Source organism: Episyrphus balteatus, chromosome 2 (assembly GCF_945859705.1).
Source record: "Episyrphus balteatus chromosome 2, idEpiBalt1.1, whole genome shotgun sequence".
Taxonomy (NCBI): Eukaryota; Metazoa; Arthropoda; class Insecta; order Diptera; family Syrphidae; genus Episyrphus; species Episyrphus balteatus.
Genome location: NC_079135.1, coordinates 30,119,558 through 30,137,814, shown reverse-complemented (window position 1 = coordinate 30,137,814; position 18,257 = coordinate 30,119,558). Strand labels below are relative to the sequence as shown.

The 18,257-nt window shown below is 30.9% G+C and overlaps 2 protein-coding genes across 2 annotated transcripts; one reads left to right on the top strand and one right to left on the bottom strand.

The window, feature by feature from the left end:
* Positions 1 to 580: 580 nt before the first annotated feature.
* On the bottom strand, positions 581 to 2,374 carry LOC129912213 (phosrestin-1). The gene is made up of 3 exons (XM_055990359.1): positions 1,282 to 2,374; positions 1,028 to 1,222; positions 581 to 966 (listed from the first exon to the last, which is right to left on the bottom strand). The coding sequence occupies exons 1-3, from the start codon at positions 2,138 to 2,140 to the stop codon at positions 812 to 814; spliced, it is 1,209 nt and encodes a 402-aa protein (XP_055846334.1). The 5' UTR covers positions 2,141 to 2,374; the 3' UTR covers positions 581 to 811.
* Positions 2,375 to 12,231: 9,857 nt separating this feature from the next.
* Positions 12,232 to 13,272, top strand: LOC129911807 (peroxisomal targeting signal 2 receptor). Its single transcript, XM_055989750.1, has 2 exons — positions 12,232 to 13,035; positions 13,101 to 13,272. Exons 1-2 carry the CDS (start codon positions 12,233 to 12,235, stop codon positions 13,270 to 13,272), a joined length of 975 nt encoding a protein of 324 aa, XP_055845725.1. The 5' UTR covers position 12,232.
* The last annotated feature ends 4,985 nt before the right edge of the window (positions 13,273 to 18,257 follow it).

Below are 18,257 nucleotides of genomic sequence, written 5' to 3'. Positions count from 1 at the left end.
GAAAAACAAATTTTCACATTTATAAAACTATTATGAATAAGATGAGTAATCAAAACTGTATGTCGGTTGCAGATATTTTTTTTTTTTACCTGAAAAAAAAAAAAAATCCAATAGGTATAATATACTGGTATATTACCCATTCACTAATCATTTGACGAAAAATGGGGGGAAGATTTTTGTCGCATGTCTCCATTTAAAAAAAATGCGTTGAAATCGATATTTTCAGAAAGACATATAAAACAAAAAGTTTAACAGTCTTCCTATTTAGAAATAAAATCTTTGTTATGTATTTTCAGAGTTGTAACCGTAAAAAGTTTGTTTTTCACTTTTTGTTTAAAGTAGTAAAAAATAATTCCATTTCCACATCTTTAAAATATTGACCTAAACATAACTTACATTCAAAATGAACGCGATGTAATATTATTATTAGGTAGGTACTAAGAAAGAGAATGTAATAATATAAAATATTTGAGAGACATTTTTTTTTTTCAAAAAACAAAACTCAATTATTTTGAATTTTATAAACAACAATGAATAAATATATAATGAATGTTTATTCCTTTATTTATGAAATATCATTAGATACATGTTGTGTTTCGCATTATTATCATTTATATTGTTTTTTTTTTATTCTTGTACTTTTTGAAATAAATATAATTTTTAAATAAATATATTCACTCAATATCCTTTCATATCACTTTTCTTCAAGAACTTTTGTTCGTCCTTAACAATTAATAATTTTTTTTGTTTAATAATAATAAATAAAATATTTAATTAATATAAATAAAATTTATTTATTACTTTCGCCACACTAATCATTCACTTCTGCATTATTCATGCGCATTTTAGCAAAGTCCTCAAAGACAATGTTATCATCATCATCTTGATAGTGTCCTTTGTCATAACGATGTTGTTCGATTGACTTCATTTTCTTCATTGCATTGACACGTTTCTTTTCGACAGTTCCTATACAAAATTTTAAGTTATAAAAAAAAATAATAATTTTCGTAAAAAAAGAAATATTTACCAGGTGCTGGTGTCAAAAGTTTAAATGGAACATCTGTCTGAATTTCTCCACCCAATGTGCCCAAATTAAGTTTTACTCGCACAGAGTAAGATATCACAATACCAATGGCATCACCAGTTGACTTGCCCTCCTGCACCATAGTCGCTGAGGCCAAATTTACATCCTCATCCTTCAAATGTCCATCAAGTGCAATACCTTTTATTTCGAAATAATAGGTCAAAAACTACTGAAAATAAACCACTTTTCAAACTCACCATGACGGTCTTTATTGCTTGAAGCCAATGGAACTAGATAGAATGTTTTATTCAAATTGGCTCCGGGAGTAATTGGACATCCCTCTTTAGTTTCTAGCGATGCAACATGTTTGCTGAACTGAGCGTTAACCATTGTGATCTCACAATGCTGCACAATGTAAACCTTAATATTTTGAACCTTTTTCTTCGAATTATTGTTCACTTGCATTGTTGCAGCAACTTTCTCTCCGTGATAGTAGATTTCTCGGTCCAAAGTCACTTCCAAGCTGATTTTTCCGTTCGAGAAAGTGAAACCCTTGCTAACCAAAGAACTTGGTAACCTCTGACCTCGAGTTGGTGGAGCATATTGCAGTTTCTTGATCACCAAACTGACCATGCTCCTCTTATGCTGACGATCCTCTTCCGAATCGGCGACATAAGCTCGAATTGTATATTCGACTCCTAGAGGCTTTCCATTGTCATCACCTCCCTCCTGTTGCAATGTAACGGAGCTTGGTGAGCAAGGTGGGAAATGGAACAAAAATGGATAAGCATTAGGACCCAATTTGCGTACGAGTTTCTCCTGCATTGGTGTCATTTCCATGTTTGTATTGACCACAGGAACAATTTGTTCCCGGCAGAGAATCAATTCTTTCGAAAACTTAACTCCCATGACTTCATCTTCTTCGCGTCCATAACGATAAGTTGTTACCAATTGACCGAAAACTTTACGATTTTTCAAATAATCAGGATCGACAACGATAACTCCATCAACAGGATCGACATAGTCCAAATGGTCGATGAAATCACGACGACCCAAATAGAAGCAGACTTTTCCGTTAGGTGTCGCTTTTTTAAATACTTTCACTGATACAACCATGTTTGCTGTTTGCTTCGACACTAATGAATTAACAAATTTTGACAAACCAAGAAACTATTCACTGTTCTGTGGTTTTGCGGAAAATTTAGAATAATTGGATTACGGACGGAATTAAAGCCAAGCGAAAAACCTGCGCACGAAATTAGTTTTTTTTTGTCTGCGGTAAATTTTTTGTTTAGATTGTCGGTTTGAAACTTGTCGAAAGTCAAACCAGCAATGCAGTCTTAAAGGTACTGGACACTACCTTATATACCTTTTGTCACTGAAAGGGTTTCTTTTTCCTATTTTTTTCGTTTTTGTGTTTTTGTTTGAGGGGATATAATGGGGGGAACGCGTAAATTGGGGCTAAGTGGATTTGGTGCTGGCGTAAGAGATGTCGAACAATGACACTTATGTGTATGGGTATAGAATAAAAGAAATATATAAGACGACGACGTAGTTGAAATGCTAATACCCTCTTATATTAAAGAACCGAACGAAAATTCTTCTAGGGTTTGAGTTAAAATAGTGCAAAAAAGTGGGTGGAATTGCAGCTCGAAAACAAATTTCAAAGAAAACACACATCACGTTGTAAAATTACATTCTAATCGAACTAGTGTTTTAATGTTGTTAAATGTTTTGATTATATGAATATTATTATAAGCCTTAATTTGTTGCACACAAACTAGTTCTTGTCGAAAAAACACCCCTTTTTTAAACCTTTTTTAAGAGGTATGAAGCGTAAACAATGGATTTTAAATGCAGTTTTGCAAAAAGTCTTACGTTTTTATAAGTAATCTTGTACCGAAGTGAATGACGATTAGTTTTTCCTTACGCTCGATTTCTTGACCAGGGGCTTATTTGGTTTAGCGAAATATTTGAACTTAGACTCGTATCCATAAGCCGAGTTATCTAAGAGGCATTATTTTAATCAGCCTTCTCCAATGAAAAACGCTACTTCTACTATTAAAAGATAATTTTAATAGTGGCGCCATCTGTTTTCGATTTCCATATAGTGTCTCGATTTTCTTTTAAAGATTTTGCACACACATTTGGCAAAATATTTCTACATTTTTTAATGAACTTGTTTTACTGCAAGATTTAAATTTAAGAAAAAACAAAATACGTTTCTAGAGTTTGCACGCGCTTAGAAACAAGTCTTAAAATATAGTTATAATGGATACTTGTGTTTGAAATCAATATTTTGAAGTTTTTAGAAGAAGACAGATAAAAAGTTACTGTGCTGATTCTTATTCTTAGTAGCTTTGTATTAATTTTGGTTAAAAACAAATAATAAAGCACTTACGCGAAATTATTAAGTGAAGTGAACTGAAGGCTATTACTATTATTGCTTTGTAGTTTTATTTATTTTTAACACTTTAATGCCTCTTTTTTTAGAGCTACCAATTTTGTATGATAATACAAAGTAAACTAATTTAAAAATTCTTAAGCAACCGTAGCGCGAAACTAATTTTTTGTAAATTTTTAATTGCGGTATGAGGAATTCAGAATAATGATTCATGTCAATCTACGTTTGTTCGGATGTTTTAGAATTCACTTAGTTTCAGTAAATTTTATTATACCTATAAAAAAAATCAATAAATTTTAACTTATTTCTTTGAAATACAGGAAAACTCCTCGTGCAAACGATAAAGATCGATGGGCTCATTCGCATTTTACTTTTTAGCAAAGTTACCTTTTTCCTTTCTTTAAAAAGAAAGCTCTCCAAGAAACTAGCACTTCTGAAAGTAACAGTGGACATATTAACCCTCTACCGCATACCAACCCATATATGGTTTATCGATTTCATATCGATTTATTTCCGTTATATTGCACCAAATGTCAAAAAGAAAAAACTATAATAAAACTACGCCTATTTTTTATAATAAATCGGTTTTTATTATCAGTAAGAGAGTCGTGATTCTGAAATAAACTCATTTTTTCAAGAGCATGTGTAAAGTGCAAATCAGTGAATAAAAGTGTGTACTTTTCCGGTGTTTTTTTATAATAAACAATTAAGTTGCATCCAATTAAAAATAAGTTTCGTATGTATTTATTATACTTTTATATGTTTACGAAGTTTGTTTTTTGTTTTTATAATAATTTTTGTCTTTTTTTGGCATTTTTTCCAAAACACCATATATGGGTTATCATGCGTTGGCGATATACATTACTGATTTGTGTACGATTTTTAATTTTTTTGTAAAATGAATTTGAAGTCTTTCTATAGAAAAAATAAGTGTGTAAATGCTATAACTCGTGATTGCTTTCGAAGTGATGATGATCTAGCTTCAGATTCTGGCTCTTTTTAACATCAAACAAGCCATCTCCGAGCACTTATATGTAAATCTTGATAAAATACAATATCACGAAAAAGAGGACGACCTGCAACTTTGGCAGGTGATCAAAGCAGAGATGGAACAAAACAAAGGGGTGGCGGTTATACAAGTCACGGAAGTCCATCCCCATCTTATCCCAAAACTTCAATTCACTCACAACAACCAAGAGCAAAAGCCGTTGAATTCAGTGCCAACTGGAAACATCGACCATATCTCTGAATTGCAAAAAAAAAAACGCAAATATGTCAAATTTGCGGACTGAAGACGTACACAATGTGTAGAAAATGGAATGTGTTCTTCTGCTACAATGATAAAAGAAAGAGTTTGAATAAATTCCATGAATAAGAAAAGTCCAGTGTAATAAAAACATACTTTACAAAACATACCTTGAATGCATACTAAACCATATATGGGTTATTAATTTTTTGCTGGAAATCACCTTGGTGCATACTAACCCATATATGGTTTATGTTTCCAAAAATGTATATACATGTAAAAAAATAAAAATTTCTATGTAATACCTTTTTTCAACCCCTAATAAAGCTAAAAAATTGTAAAAAAAATTTTATATCACTTCAATCATAATTCATGCAGTAGAGGGTTAAACCAAAACTCGTTTTAAAATTAAATCTGAAATAAAGGTTAGAAAAAAGCTTGAGTCCTGGTTCTCAGGACGCCAATCCCATGGTGAAATTCGCCATTTTGAAAAAACGCGAATTGGTCTATATCTACTAAACTATTGGTTTGGCCGAATAAGTTACTTAACAAAAGCTGTAGGTAATATAAATATCTTTTCTTGTGCATTCACTGTTTTTCAACGAGGACAACACTTTTGAGGTTATGTTGTTTTATTTTTTCGGTTTTTTTTAATTTTTCTCAGCATCTATGATAGAAACATAATTTTTTAGCATGAATAAAGTTGTAGAACATCAAATTTATATTAATTTGGTATAATTTTGAAGATTATATTTTTAAACCAAAGATACGGAATTTTAAGAGCAATCCCTTTCAATATTTTCAAAAAATATACTAACATGTTTTTGCATAAGATATGAAAAAAAGGCTAAATCTTTTATGTAACGTAAAAACAAGAAACAAATGATATGAGAGGGAGTTATTAAGGTGGGTAACGGTAAACTTAGAATATTGTGGTACACATATTTTGCTTTAAGTCAAAATCCAACTTTTATGATGCTTAACATTATGTTTCCATCATAGAGACTGAGAAAAATTAAAAACCGAAAAAATAAAAAATAAAACAACATAACCTCAAAAGTGTTGTCCTCGCTGAAAAACAGTGCATGTACAAGAAAAGATATTTATATTGCCTGCAACTTTGGTTGAGTAACTTATTCGGTCAAGTCAATAGTATAGCAGATATAGACCAATTCAAGTTTTCAAAATGGTGGATTTCGCCTGGTGGTTGGCGTCCCGAGAACCAGAACTTAAGCTTTTCTAATACCCTTCTTTCAGATTTGAAAAAATCAGCCTCCCTATATTTCGTTCCACAAAATGCCTGTTTTTTTACTAACTTTCCTGTACTTAGACTATAGTTTTATGATCAATAACTTTCGACTCATACATCGCATGACATTCAAAAATATAGCAAATTATTGGAAATTTGATGGTCTATAACTTTAACTATTTAAAAAATTATGTAACTAATACCGGGAAGGTTTAAATCTTAAAAAAACCGAAAAAAAATAAATTAAAACAACATAACCTCAAAACTATTGCCCGCTCAGAATAATAATGTATTACAAAGAAAGAGATAATTAAATTTCCAAGAACTTTGGTCTAATAACCATTTCTCTAGGACAAATAGTTTTGAAGATATAGAGCGATTCGCGTTTTCCAAAATGGCGGATTTCGCCAGGGGGGTGGCGTCCCGAAAACCAGGACTTAAGCTTTTCTAATACCCCTCTTTCAGATTTGAAAAATTCAGCCGTCCTATATTTCGTTCCACGAAAAAGTCTATCTTTCCTGTACTAACATCACGTTGGAAAATTACATTCTAATCGAACTTGTGTTTTAATGTTGTTAAATGTTTTGATTATATGAATATTATTATAAGCCTTAATTTGTTGCACACAAACTAGTTCTTGTCGAAAAAACACCCCTTTTTAAACCTTTTTTAAGAGGTATGAAGCGTAAACAATGGATTTTAAATGCAGTTTTGCAAAAAGTCTTACGTTTTTATAAGTAATCTTGTACCGAAGTGAATGACGATTAGTTTTTCCTTACGCTCGATTTCTTGACTGGGGGCTTATTTGGTTTAGCGAAATATTTAAACTTAGACTCGTATCCATAAGCCGAGTTATCTAAGAGGCATTATTTTAATGAAAATGAAAATCGCTACTTCTACTATTAAAAGATAATATTAATAGTGGCGCCATCTGTTTTCGATTTCCATATAGTGTCTCGATTTTCTTTTAAAGATTTTGCACACACATTTGGCAAAATATTTCTGCATTTTTAAAAGAACTTGTTTTACTGCAAGATTAAAATTTAAGAAAAAACAAAATACGTTTCTAGAGTTTGCACACGCTTAGAAATATACTTGGATACTTGTGTTTGAAATCAATATTTTGAAGTTTTTAGAAGAAGAGAGATAAAAAGTTACTGTGCTGATTCTTAGTAGCTTTGTATTAAGTTCAGTTAAAAACAACTAATAAAGCACTTACGCGAAATTATTAAGTGAAGTGAACTGAAGGTTATTACTATTATTGCTTTGTAGTTTTATTTATTTTTAACACTTTAATGCCTTTTTTTTTAGAGCTACCAAATTTTGTATGATAATACAAAGTAAACTAATTTAAAAATTCTTAAGCGACCGTAGCGCAAAACTAATTTTTTGTAAATTTTTTAATTGCGGTATGAGGAATTCAGAATAATGATTCATGCCAATCTACGTTTGTTCGGATGTTTTAGAATTCACTTAGTTTCAGTAAATTTTATTATACCTATAAAAAAAGTCAATAAATTTCAAATTATTTCATTGAAATACAGGAAAACTCCTCGTGCAAACGATAGATAGTTAATAAATGAAAAGATCGATGGGCCCATTCGCATTTTACTCTTTAGCAAAGCTACCTTTCTTTAAAAAGAAAGCTCTCCAAGAAACTAGCATCTTCTAAAGTAACAGTGGACATATTAAACCAAACCTCGTTTTTAAATTTTTTACAATGAGTGAATTTTCTAAAATTGCTTTCGAAATGTATTGTTCGATTATAAAAACAAACTCTAAAAATTCCATACAAAATGGATGAGTCCAAGAAAAATAAATCACTTCAACTTATCATCTGCCAGCATGTATCTGAGCTATGAAAAGAAAAAGTGCATCAAAAGTATCAGTTTTTTTGAAAAAATGATTTAGCTAGGGGAAACAACTTCAAATTAGTTGGATCCTTACGTCCTAATCTCCCTGATTACAAAAACCACTATGGCAGACGTTCTTCGTGAAATGTATGGCATTTTTGAAATCCTTGATTCAAAGTGGTGAACTGACCTTAAAAAAAAATGGAATTTTTATAAGAGTTAATATCTAAACAATATTTACAAAAAATTGGAATGAAATTCCTTTTGCACTGAACCAAATCCTTACGTAAATACAACGAAAAAATTCGTTGAGCCAACGAAAATTTAATTAATTTTCAGCCGGTGAAAAATTTAATTGGCTCAACGAAATGGCTTTCATACGTTAATGAAGAACTTCATCAACTAACGAAAACTGTCGTATTTTAATGAAATTTTTCATTAAAATTTTCGATCGCGAATTAATGAATTTTTACATCACTTTACGAAAGTTTTTCATCAATTAACGTAAAATTTAATTAAACACGGTGATATTTTTATGTATTTTTTGATTAATTGATGAAAGAACTTTCGTTAGCTAACGAATTTTTTCGTAAATTTTATGAATATTTCAATTAAATTACGAAAAAATATTCGTTAGCTAACGAAACTTTTCGTTGTGTTAATAATTTTTTTTTTATGATTATAGCAGGTATATATTTATTGGCCTTGTTAAATTATTAACAGTCCAAACAAAAAATTGGCGTTTCGACCCGGTAGAGCTCACTTGGACTCATCACTTGACTTATCCGTGAGACACCTTGTCAAAACGCAAATATTTTTTATATTCAGCTCAACTTACATAGATTTTTAAACAAAAACCTAATGTGAACTATATCCAGCAAGATTAAATTTTTAGTCCATAAAACAGAAATGCACCCGGCAACGATATTTTTTCGTTAACTGATGTATTTTTTCATAAGCCAATGTAATATTTCATTAGTATATGAAGAATTTTCATAAGCTTATGAAGATTTTCGTTAGTTAATGTTGAATTTCATAAGTTAATGAATTTTTTCGTTACTTAATTAAAACTTTGATAAAGTAACGAAAAAGTTCTTATTTTTGTTCTTCAAAATGAGTATGAAATTTTTCGTTAATTGATGAATCTTTTCATTGAATTGGATTTTTTGGCACTAAAAAGGGAGAAAAAGTGTATGAAACGTTTTCATTAATTGATGAAGGTTTTCATATTACGAAAAATTACATATTTTCGTTGAGCCAACGAAAGTTTCGTTGGGCCAACGAAAATGTAGTGTATGAAACAATTTTCGTAATTTTACGAAATTTATTATTTTCAGTGTGAAGGGCAAAATTAACCACTTGCTGAACTTCTTGCACTAGAAACAGTCTTGAAAAAATTATTCGATTTCAAAGTCACTGACGAAGTTTGAAGCTAATTTATAACCTTCAGAGCCCTACACAGATGATTTTTAAGATTTCAATTCAATTTACATATGAGCGTTACCTCATTTTTGATTTTTTTTCGATTGGTTCCGAGAACTTTGAACTTCAAATGTAAAATTTCGACTTTGAAACTATATATATAATAAAAACTAGTTTGTTTCACTACTTAGGTAGTAAATAAAATAGATTGAAATTATAGGGTCACTGTGGTGTATGTGTAACTTTTTTTTACTGAAAAATCTTAAAACTAAATTTTCTATTCTTCATGATTCTGTGATGGATAAAATAATGACATTTGTGATTGCATGATTTTATGGTGCACTTGAAGACTACTTTATAGAGTGTGTAAAAATATTAATTCCTGCTGAGAAAAGCGATTAAAGCCATGATCTAGAGTTTTTTTCATTGCAATCCTTTTCGATATTTTTCCTTATGGTGCAATTAGCTAACACACCTTATTTGAAAGCTTCAGCTTTATCAAAACCTTGCTATGTCGGTATATTTAGGAATTCTGCAAGGTGTGAACTTGGCCTAAATTTTAAAAGTTTTATGAAAGCGACCTATATAGAAGGACAATTGATTTGTCCCCGCAATAGGACTTTTTCTTTGATCAGCAAAAATACTAAAATTGAAAAAAAAACGTAGCTATTCATTAACATAGCCTTTTGTCGCATGCGCCCCATTGATTTATTTTATACGCATAAAAAAAACTCTTTAATCTTATTAGAAACTAACTAAACTAACTTGTTATATTTAATTGTCTAAGTGTGTCTATCTATCAACCCTTAATGTGGTGGTTAATATAAAACATATTTCCGTGTTTACTTTTATAACATTCTTTTGGTTTTATTTATTTCGAATTCTCTTTTCCTCCATGTGGAAATATTAGAGCAGGTATTGTGTTGACTATAGCAAACTGTGGTGGTGCCAGTGTGAATGCGATAATTTTTTTTTTTTTTTACTTACGGATTGCACTTGAGTTAAAAGATACAATCACCACATCAATGGCTTCTTTAACGTATGCAAGTTATTCTGTTTATTTTTTATTTTTATTTTTTTCCTGTACTTATTTGTTTGTTTTCAATTAAAAATTAGATAAAAAATCGATATACCACCAAACCAAACCATAAAAATTGGCCAGGTATTATACCGTTGGCGTTGGTATAGATGGTGTCTGTTTTTTGTTTGTTTATAGACAGACGCAACCTTCGATTAGGTGATTAAGTTTCAAAATGCAAAAGAAATACGAATCGATATTACATATTTTATTTTCTTATTTATAAATTGGATATCTTGATGGATATATAAAAGATATCAAGATATAATTTGACGTTTACGTTTATGTAATGATTGATTTATGTAAATGACAGAGCTTGAATTTATAATTTTCAGCAGAAGAATTTTTATTTTAATAAGATCAATTATTTTTTAGTGCGAAACTATCTTTGTATTAGGCTTAACCACGATTTAACTCAAAGTTAGTTAATCCTTAATTCAAGGTTAACTTTAATCTCACACTGAAAAAAACTAGGACTTTTGAGGAGTAAGCTAAGATGTAATTCTAAAGCTTAACGAAGAAAGCTCTGACTAAAATAGTCAGTGCGAAAAAGCTTCTGCAATCAGGACCCCTGAGGATTGGTCTTAGCTCGGGTTTATTTTGTTTCTAATTCGGGTTTAACTAAACACTCAAAAATTGATCTTATTCACTGTGACTCAGAAAGCTTTTTCTCCTTATGGACATAAACAATTTTTTTTTTTCGTAAAATGTATTGCTACCGAGATATTTGATGAAATGCGTATTTGTGCATCCTTGATTGAAAATGGAATTTTCATAAGAACCAATTTCTAAACAATATATACAACAAATTGGAGTGAAATCCCTTTTTATGGGCAAAATCAACTACTTACTGGACTATTTTCACTAGAAACAGCATTGAAAAAATTATTAAAAATATTTCGATTTGTAAAAAGGGGTATTTTAAAAAATTTGTTGTTTTTGAAAATTTTGCGTTTTACACTCGCGTCGGGAAGTGCCGGAATAGACCCATTTTCTGATATATAACGTTCTGTACAATTATGTGTGTATCAAAATTTCCTTGCCACTCATTTCTCGTACTATCCGTAACTCCCTCCATTTTGCCTTAGACCACCAAATGTAAAATTTCGACCTTACAAATATATAATTATGACAGTCAGTGACTAGTCAACAAAAGTTAGTTTGTTTCATTATTTAGCGATTGATTAAATAAGATTAAAATTATTGGGTCACTGTGGTGTATACGTAATTTTTTTTTACAGAAAAATCTTAAAGCTTAATTTTCTCTTCTTGATTATTCTGTCATGGTTAAAATGACATTTGTGACTGTAAATTGAATGGCGCACAAGAAGGCCATTTCATAGCGTTTGAAAAAATATTAATTTCAGTTGAGAAAAGCGATTCAAGTCAAGATCCAGATTTTTCATTACAAGCTTTTTCGTTTATGTTTCAATACATTTTGTATGGTGTAGTAACATAGCTTTTTCTCCTTAGAAAAGACAAGACAAGACGAATGAATTCTTCTGAATTGCTCGTTCCACCATAAGTTCCACCTAAATTTCTAGATTTTCGGTGCTAAGTTAACTCGGAGTTAGTTGATCTTGCGATGTGTTTTCAACTCAAAGACTCATTTATCTATAAGGCCCATTTTTGTATTTAAAAATCAGAAATAATCAATTTTTAATTATCAACGGTCAAATTTAAAAAAAAATCGAATTCGCCGTAAAAACAGTACACCCATGATGCAAACCTATTTACAGTTGAAGGGCAAATGTTTTTATAGTGTGGTTTGAGTATGTGAAAAAATTCTTACTGTTGCATAATTTTGAACACATTAAAATTTTTTGTTGCATATTTTTACTTGTGAATTTTAATAGTTTATACCAAAACCTATTACCGATAAATCTAATACACAAACCATTTCAAAACATAAACATTTTATTATCAACTCTTTTATTTACAGGTTTTATTTACAGAATGTCTTCTTCAACATTTATCACCCCCGATCGTCATGGTTACAATGTAAAATACTCTCCATTCGACAGCAATCATCTTCTGCTAGCCTCTAGCCAGCTATATGGACTTGCAGGTGGTGGAACTTTATACCTCTTAGAGCTACGATCCGATTCGGAAATCGATGAGATTTGTAAATTTGAATGGTCAGATGGTTTGTTCGATGTTGCCTGGTGTCCATATGCGGATAATGTGGCAGCAACAGCATCCGGTGATGGAAGTTTACAAATCTGGGATCTAGAAGCAAGAGAAAAGTCTACAAAACCTATGGCAGTTATGCAAGAGCATAAGAACGAAGTCTACAGCATTGATTGGGGTGAACAATGGAATAATCATCACATTTTGAGTGCCAGTTGGGATGGATCGATGAAATTGTGGGATTCCAATCGATTGAATTCGGTGGCTACATTTGTGGGTCATTCTGATTTGATTTATTGTGCTAAATTTTCTCCACTTTTAGCGAATATCTTTTCTAGTGTAAGTACTGATGGACATTTGAATTTATGGAATTCTTTAGATTTTTCAGGTAAACCGTTGATTAGTGTCCCAGCCCATGCGGGCGAGGTGCTAACTTGTGATTGGAGCAAGTTTGATAGGAATGTTCTGGTGACTGGAGGATCAGATGGCGTTGTAAGGGGCTGGGATTTAAGGAACTTGAGGCAGCATACATTTGAGTTGTATAGTGGCGAGTATGCAGTGAGGCGATTGGCATTTTCACCGTGTTCGCCGACACTTTTAGCTGCGGCGAATTATGATTTTACAACAAGGTAAAAATATAGTAATGATGGTTGTGAAACGTGAACTAAAAACATTTTTGCCATTCTTTTTTTAGGATTTGGGACTTAAGTATGAAGTATGATGCTATTGAGACGATAGCAAAGCATTCAGAATTTGTCTACGGTATTGATTGGAATGTCAATAATCCTAATCAAATTGCCGATTGTGGATGGGATTCAGTTTTGAATGTTTACACACCAGAGTCGCTCAAGGATAAGTTAAATTAATTATAGAAATGTGATATAATTTATTTTGAAGTAGATTTTAGAAATGTGATTTTTATGAAGATGTATTGTGATATAAAAAATAGTTAAGATGATAAATAATTTAACCAATGAAATTGTATTAGATATAATTATATTAATTAACCAGGAATCATATTAAAAAAGGAAGAGATGAATGATATTTTAGTACATATATAAGTTGTTTTAATGAGCGTAAATTGGAATTCCGTTGTAAAGAAAGTATTAATAAACACATACAAACAAAATATTAAGACAATTCATGGGCCTGTTTTGAAAAAAAAAAAAAATAATTTCCGAATTTTAATTTTGTCCAAAAACTGTTTTTTCGCCTTAACCGTTAACGAAAAATTCAGAAATCAAGAAAATGGTTTAATGGCAGGCATTGTAATCAAAATAGTGTAAGCCGCTTTTGAGCAAAATAACATCTTCCATTTTGGTAATGAATATGACATTTAACCTTCTTGATGGGTTTTTGGTAGCTAACTTTTGACATTTTTTCTAATTTCTTAAAATTTTGACTATTTTTTTTTTTATTTAATGCACACTTTTGCATTTAATTTTTTTTTCAATGCAGACATTTTTTATTTGCAATAAATTTTTTTAATGCAAAATATTTTTATTGGCAATTCAAATTTTTTTTAATGTAAATTTTTTTCAGTTGCAATAAATATTTCTTTTTAATGCATTTTTGTTTATTTGCAATAAATATTTTTTTAAATTTGTAATGGAAAACAAATGCATAAAAAAATGGTATTTTACAACTATGCATTCCAACACTTAATATTCTAAATGGTTTGTTTCCTGAACAAATACGAAAAAGCAAGTCCGAAGATTGCTGAACCACCAGTTGGACTTCGTCGTCTCATAGACAAAAATATTTTGTTTCAGTGTATAAAAAAACACAACAAAAAAACTAAATCACGCATGGTTTGGGAAAACATGTAGTTGTTTTAATAATATGTATTCCATACAATTTTATAAAATGAATTCTCGTCCGAATATAATGTCAAAAAGTTGTAAATTACGTTTCTTAAAAATTAAGAGCACGTGCACTTAAATACAACTAGCGTGCTCCTAGTTTCAAATTACAACTTTAAATACTGGACACAATTTAACATAGTCTGAGACATAATGTTTTTTTTTTCCAAAAAATCTCGTTCAATATTTGTCTGAGTTGAGCTCTTTTAATTTTGTTTGCAGTGACTTTCAAATAAAGTTAACGAACAGAGTCACAGAACCTTTTACCGCTAATTCAAGCGCAAGTATTCAAACATTTCATGGTTTTAGAGTTAGATTATTGATTTATCTATCCATTATCCTTAATATTCTAAACACATTATGATCGCTAAGAGAAAAAAGATGGATTCGAAAGCAGATTCTTAAAAAGATTAGTTCTTTGTTTAAAATATTCTAACTGTTTGTGTTGGTTGCATGTCCGAATAACATTATTTTCCGTACTACAAATCTAAAAATAAATTAACGATCACAGTTTAAGGAATCCTCAGTGGAGTAACTACAACACAATTATTTTTTTAAAAAAACGTGTGGCCTTTTCCTAATAAGGACCTTCACACGTTCCTGACTCATCTGCAAACAAGAAAATTGCTCAAGTTCGTACATATTATACCGTGCGTCGGCAAATTTGTTAAGTGCCTAAAACTACTTAGGGTTTACCGTAACAAATGTCTCACATATCGCCCACTCCTCGGGTTTCTACATTTTCTAGGATTTAAGTATCTAACACGTATCGACTCAATGTCAAAATGCACTTGCATCAAACATGTTTCGTTTCATGTACTGTGGGCCACCGGACACAGCAGGATTTCAATGCGGCATTTTGCAGAGTCAGCAGCACGAACCCGAAAAACAATACCATGAAGATGCCGCTTGTGATGTTTCAAACGAAAACATCCTTGCTGAATAATTTTTATGCATAAGGCGTAACGCCTCTTAATTATTTTATCTGTTTTTTTTTTTTCTTAGGGTTATGTGGTTCGAACAAAAAGAAAGTTTCAAACAAAAGACAAACCTTAAGCAATCTAAAAAGGAAGCAACAACCGGATAAGAACGAGGAAAGACGATATGCCATGTATATGTGAGAAACAAAAAATCAATGTCAGTTAACATAAAACTCGCTAATTAAATAAAAGATTCCCGTTATAAACTTTACCACGAGCGAACGGTTGGTTGGTTCAAATATCACACCTTAAGCTCTTCTTAGCCCAGGATCTAGAAATTAATTCGAAAGGCGTAATATTTTAACGATCTGCCATCAAGACAGAGAAAGAGCGAGAGTATCAAGTTTCTAAGCCTTCAAAAGCAGAATGAATGCTCCTACTAGTCTCAAGGTATTTTTATTTTTTTGCAAAAAAAATCATAAGACAAGTGTTTGCGTAAAATGCGTTCAAGTTCGATTGAATGTATAAGATAAAAAACCACCAAAGAGAGAAGCAGAAATGAGTGTAGGTTTCTAGATATATAGAGTCCTTTTTTTTTGTTTTGGCGATCAGCAAGAACATCGTTATCATCATGTGAGCGGCATGTCTGATCGTATCATGATCATCATCATGGAAACGTACTTAATCGGCTTAATGTTGAGATATTTTATTTATAACACTTGAACGGAGGGTAGATATACCTACCTTTTACCAAACTCTTTTGGGTTGTCTTTTTCACAGACCAATATTGAGGGAGAACGCTGTTCGGGAAGGTGCAAAAGACTATTTTTTATACTAAGATAATCTGTGCAGACCTCATTCACATTTCAAAATGCGATAAAAATCTCTGGAGGGTTTCGGATAAGGTTGGAGGTATTATTTTTCAAAGATTGCACAAAAATTCGCGTGCGGCCCGAAATAAGAATAAATCATTGCCCAAAACAATGGAGCGAGAGCGTGTTTGTGATGGTAACTAAACTGAATTATGAACAAGAGCAAATAAAACAAAAAAATATCTCCAGATTAGTCAACTTTTTGTTCAAATAAGTTCTTCAAGAGAATTGAAAGAAACGGTTAATAACTTCTAGGCGAATGTTACTAAATTTGTTTGTTCGTTAGTCCAGTAATTTTAGGTTTTATCTGCGGAAAAATTCCTACTGGGCTGAATTTTGGTATACAGCTTAATGACGGCTTTGTTATGAAGATGTAAAAAATCGACATTGATATCGTGTCCGCGTTAAGAGTTATAGGGGTCAAAAGGTCACAAAAACTGGTTTTTCACGATTTTCAGCAAAACGGTAAGTCTTATCAAAAAAATTTCAATGCAAGAATTGTAGACCAGATTATTATATATAATAAGTGTCATGACACTTTTTTTCCTAAGACCCACCGTTTCTGGTATAAGGAGAATATTTTTAAGAAAGATGGCCACCTAGGTTTCTATAGATTTATTTTATACCACAGGTGTTTAAAATTTTTCATAAAATACTTTTTTTACATTTTGCATCAAAAAACAGATTTCAAAATTTTTTTTACGAAAATGTGCAATAGCTATGAAATTTTTAAAGTGTTTATGTACTCATCCAATTATTGTAGAAAATTATAAAAAAAGAAATAAATAAAATTCATTCATTCGTGGTTGTAGTGAACGAAAACATAAGATGATAAAATTTAAAATACACTGAACGAAAAAAAGTCCATATTTTATGAACTGGTTGCGATAGAACTTTTTTCTATCTGTTTTTAGAACAATCATAAGTGTAGCTATAAGCCGTTTTAGGGTTGTCCATTCTCTATTGCACACCCTGTATATTTTCAGACATATTCTAAACAAAAATTCCCAGGGAAATGGTTTCGGGAGAAGGGCCCCAATCGGATAAATGGCGAAAATTTCCATTTTTTTTTGGTTTCCCCATATTCTTAACAGTTGAGGAACGAAATTCAAGCTAAAAAAATAATGAAATTTCAGGAACTTTTCAGTTAGGAGTTTTTTTTTCAGGAATAGGATTATGACGATTACAACTAAACTTCAACTTTTTGAATCGTTATACCTAAGAAACGGTGGGTCTTAGGAAAAAAAGTGTCATGACACTTATTATATATAATAATCTAGTCTACAATTCTTGCATTGAAAATTTTTTGATAAGACTTACCGTTTTGCTGAAAATCGTGAAAAACCAGTTTTTGTGACCTTTTGACCCCTATAACTCTTAACGCGGACACGATATCAATGTCGATTTTTCACATCTTTATAACAAAGCCGTCATTAAGCTGTATACCAAAATTCAGCCCAGTAGGAATTTTTCCGCAGATTGGGCTTAAAAATGACTAAAATGACTGGGCAACGTATCATAACAAATAACTACATATTTCATCTAAACATTGCTCGTAAATACTACTTAATTGCTTCAGTTATTAAAATTTTAATTTTCATTTGCGATATACATAGACAATAGGCACTACAGAATATGTTTAGGATTCGTACAAAAAGTCGAACCCGAGATAACAATTTTACGTCTGTTTGTTCGCCTCTTTCCTTTCCACATGGAGAAAAAAAATAAGGCAGTTTACATCAAGATGATGCTTTTCTTAAATCCCATTTTCTTAAAATGATAAGATTTCTATAATAAAAATAAATTAAACTCTGTTAAAATCAAAATGAGCGTAATTTCATTTTTATAAGAATTTTCTTCATAATGATTTTTTGTTAATTTTTAATTTTAATTATTTTTTTTGAAATTTATTATGTTGACCTGTATTTAAAAGGATTCTGTTATTTCAATTTTGTTTGTGCATACATTCTGCACACGGTTTTAAGAAGATTTGTCCACTAATTTTAACACGGCAGTATTTTTGGCAAAAAATCATGCAGAAATACGCTTAGTTTATTACAGATTCCGTTTGTTTTTAGCATGTACCTTTTTTATCTCCGTGTACATTAAATAAATAAAGGCTTAGGTATTTATTTTTTTTTTTATCTATGGCTTTGAACGAAAATTTTCTTGCAATTTGTGACATTCAACTTTCCAG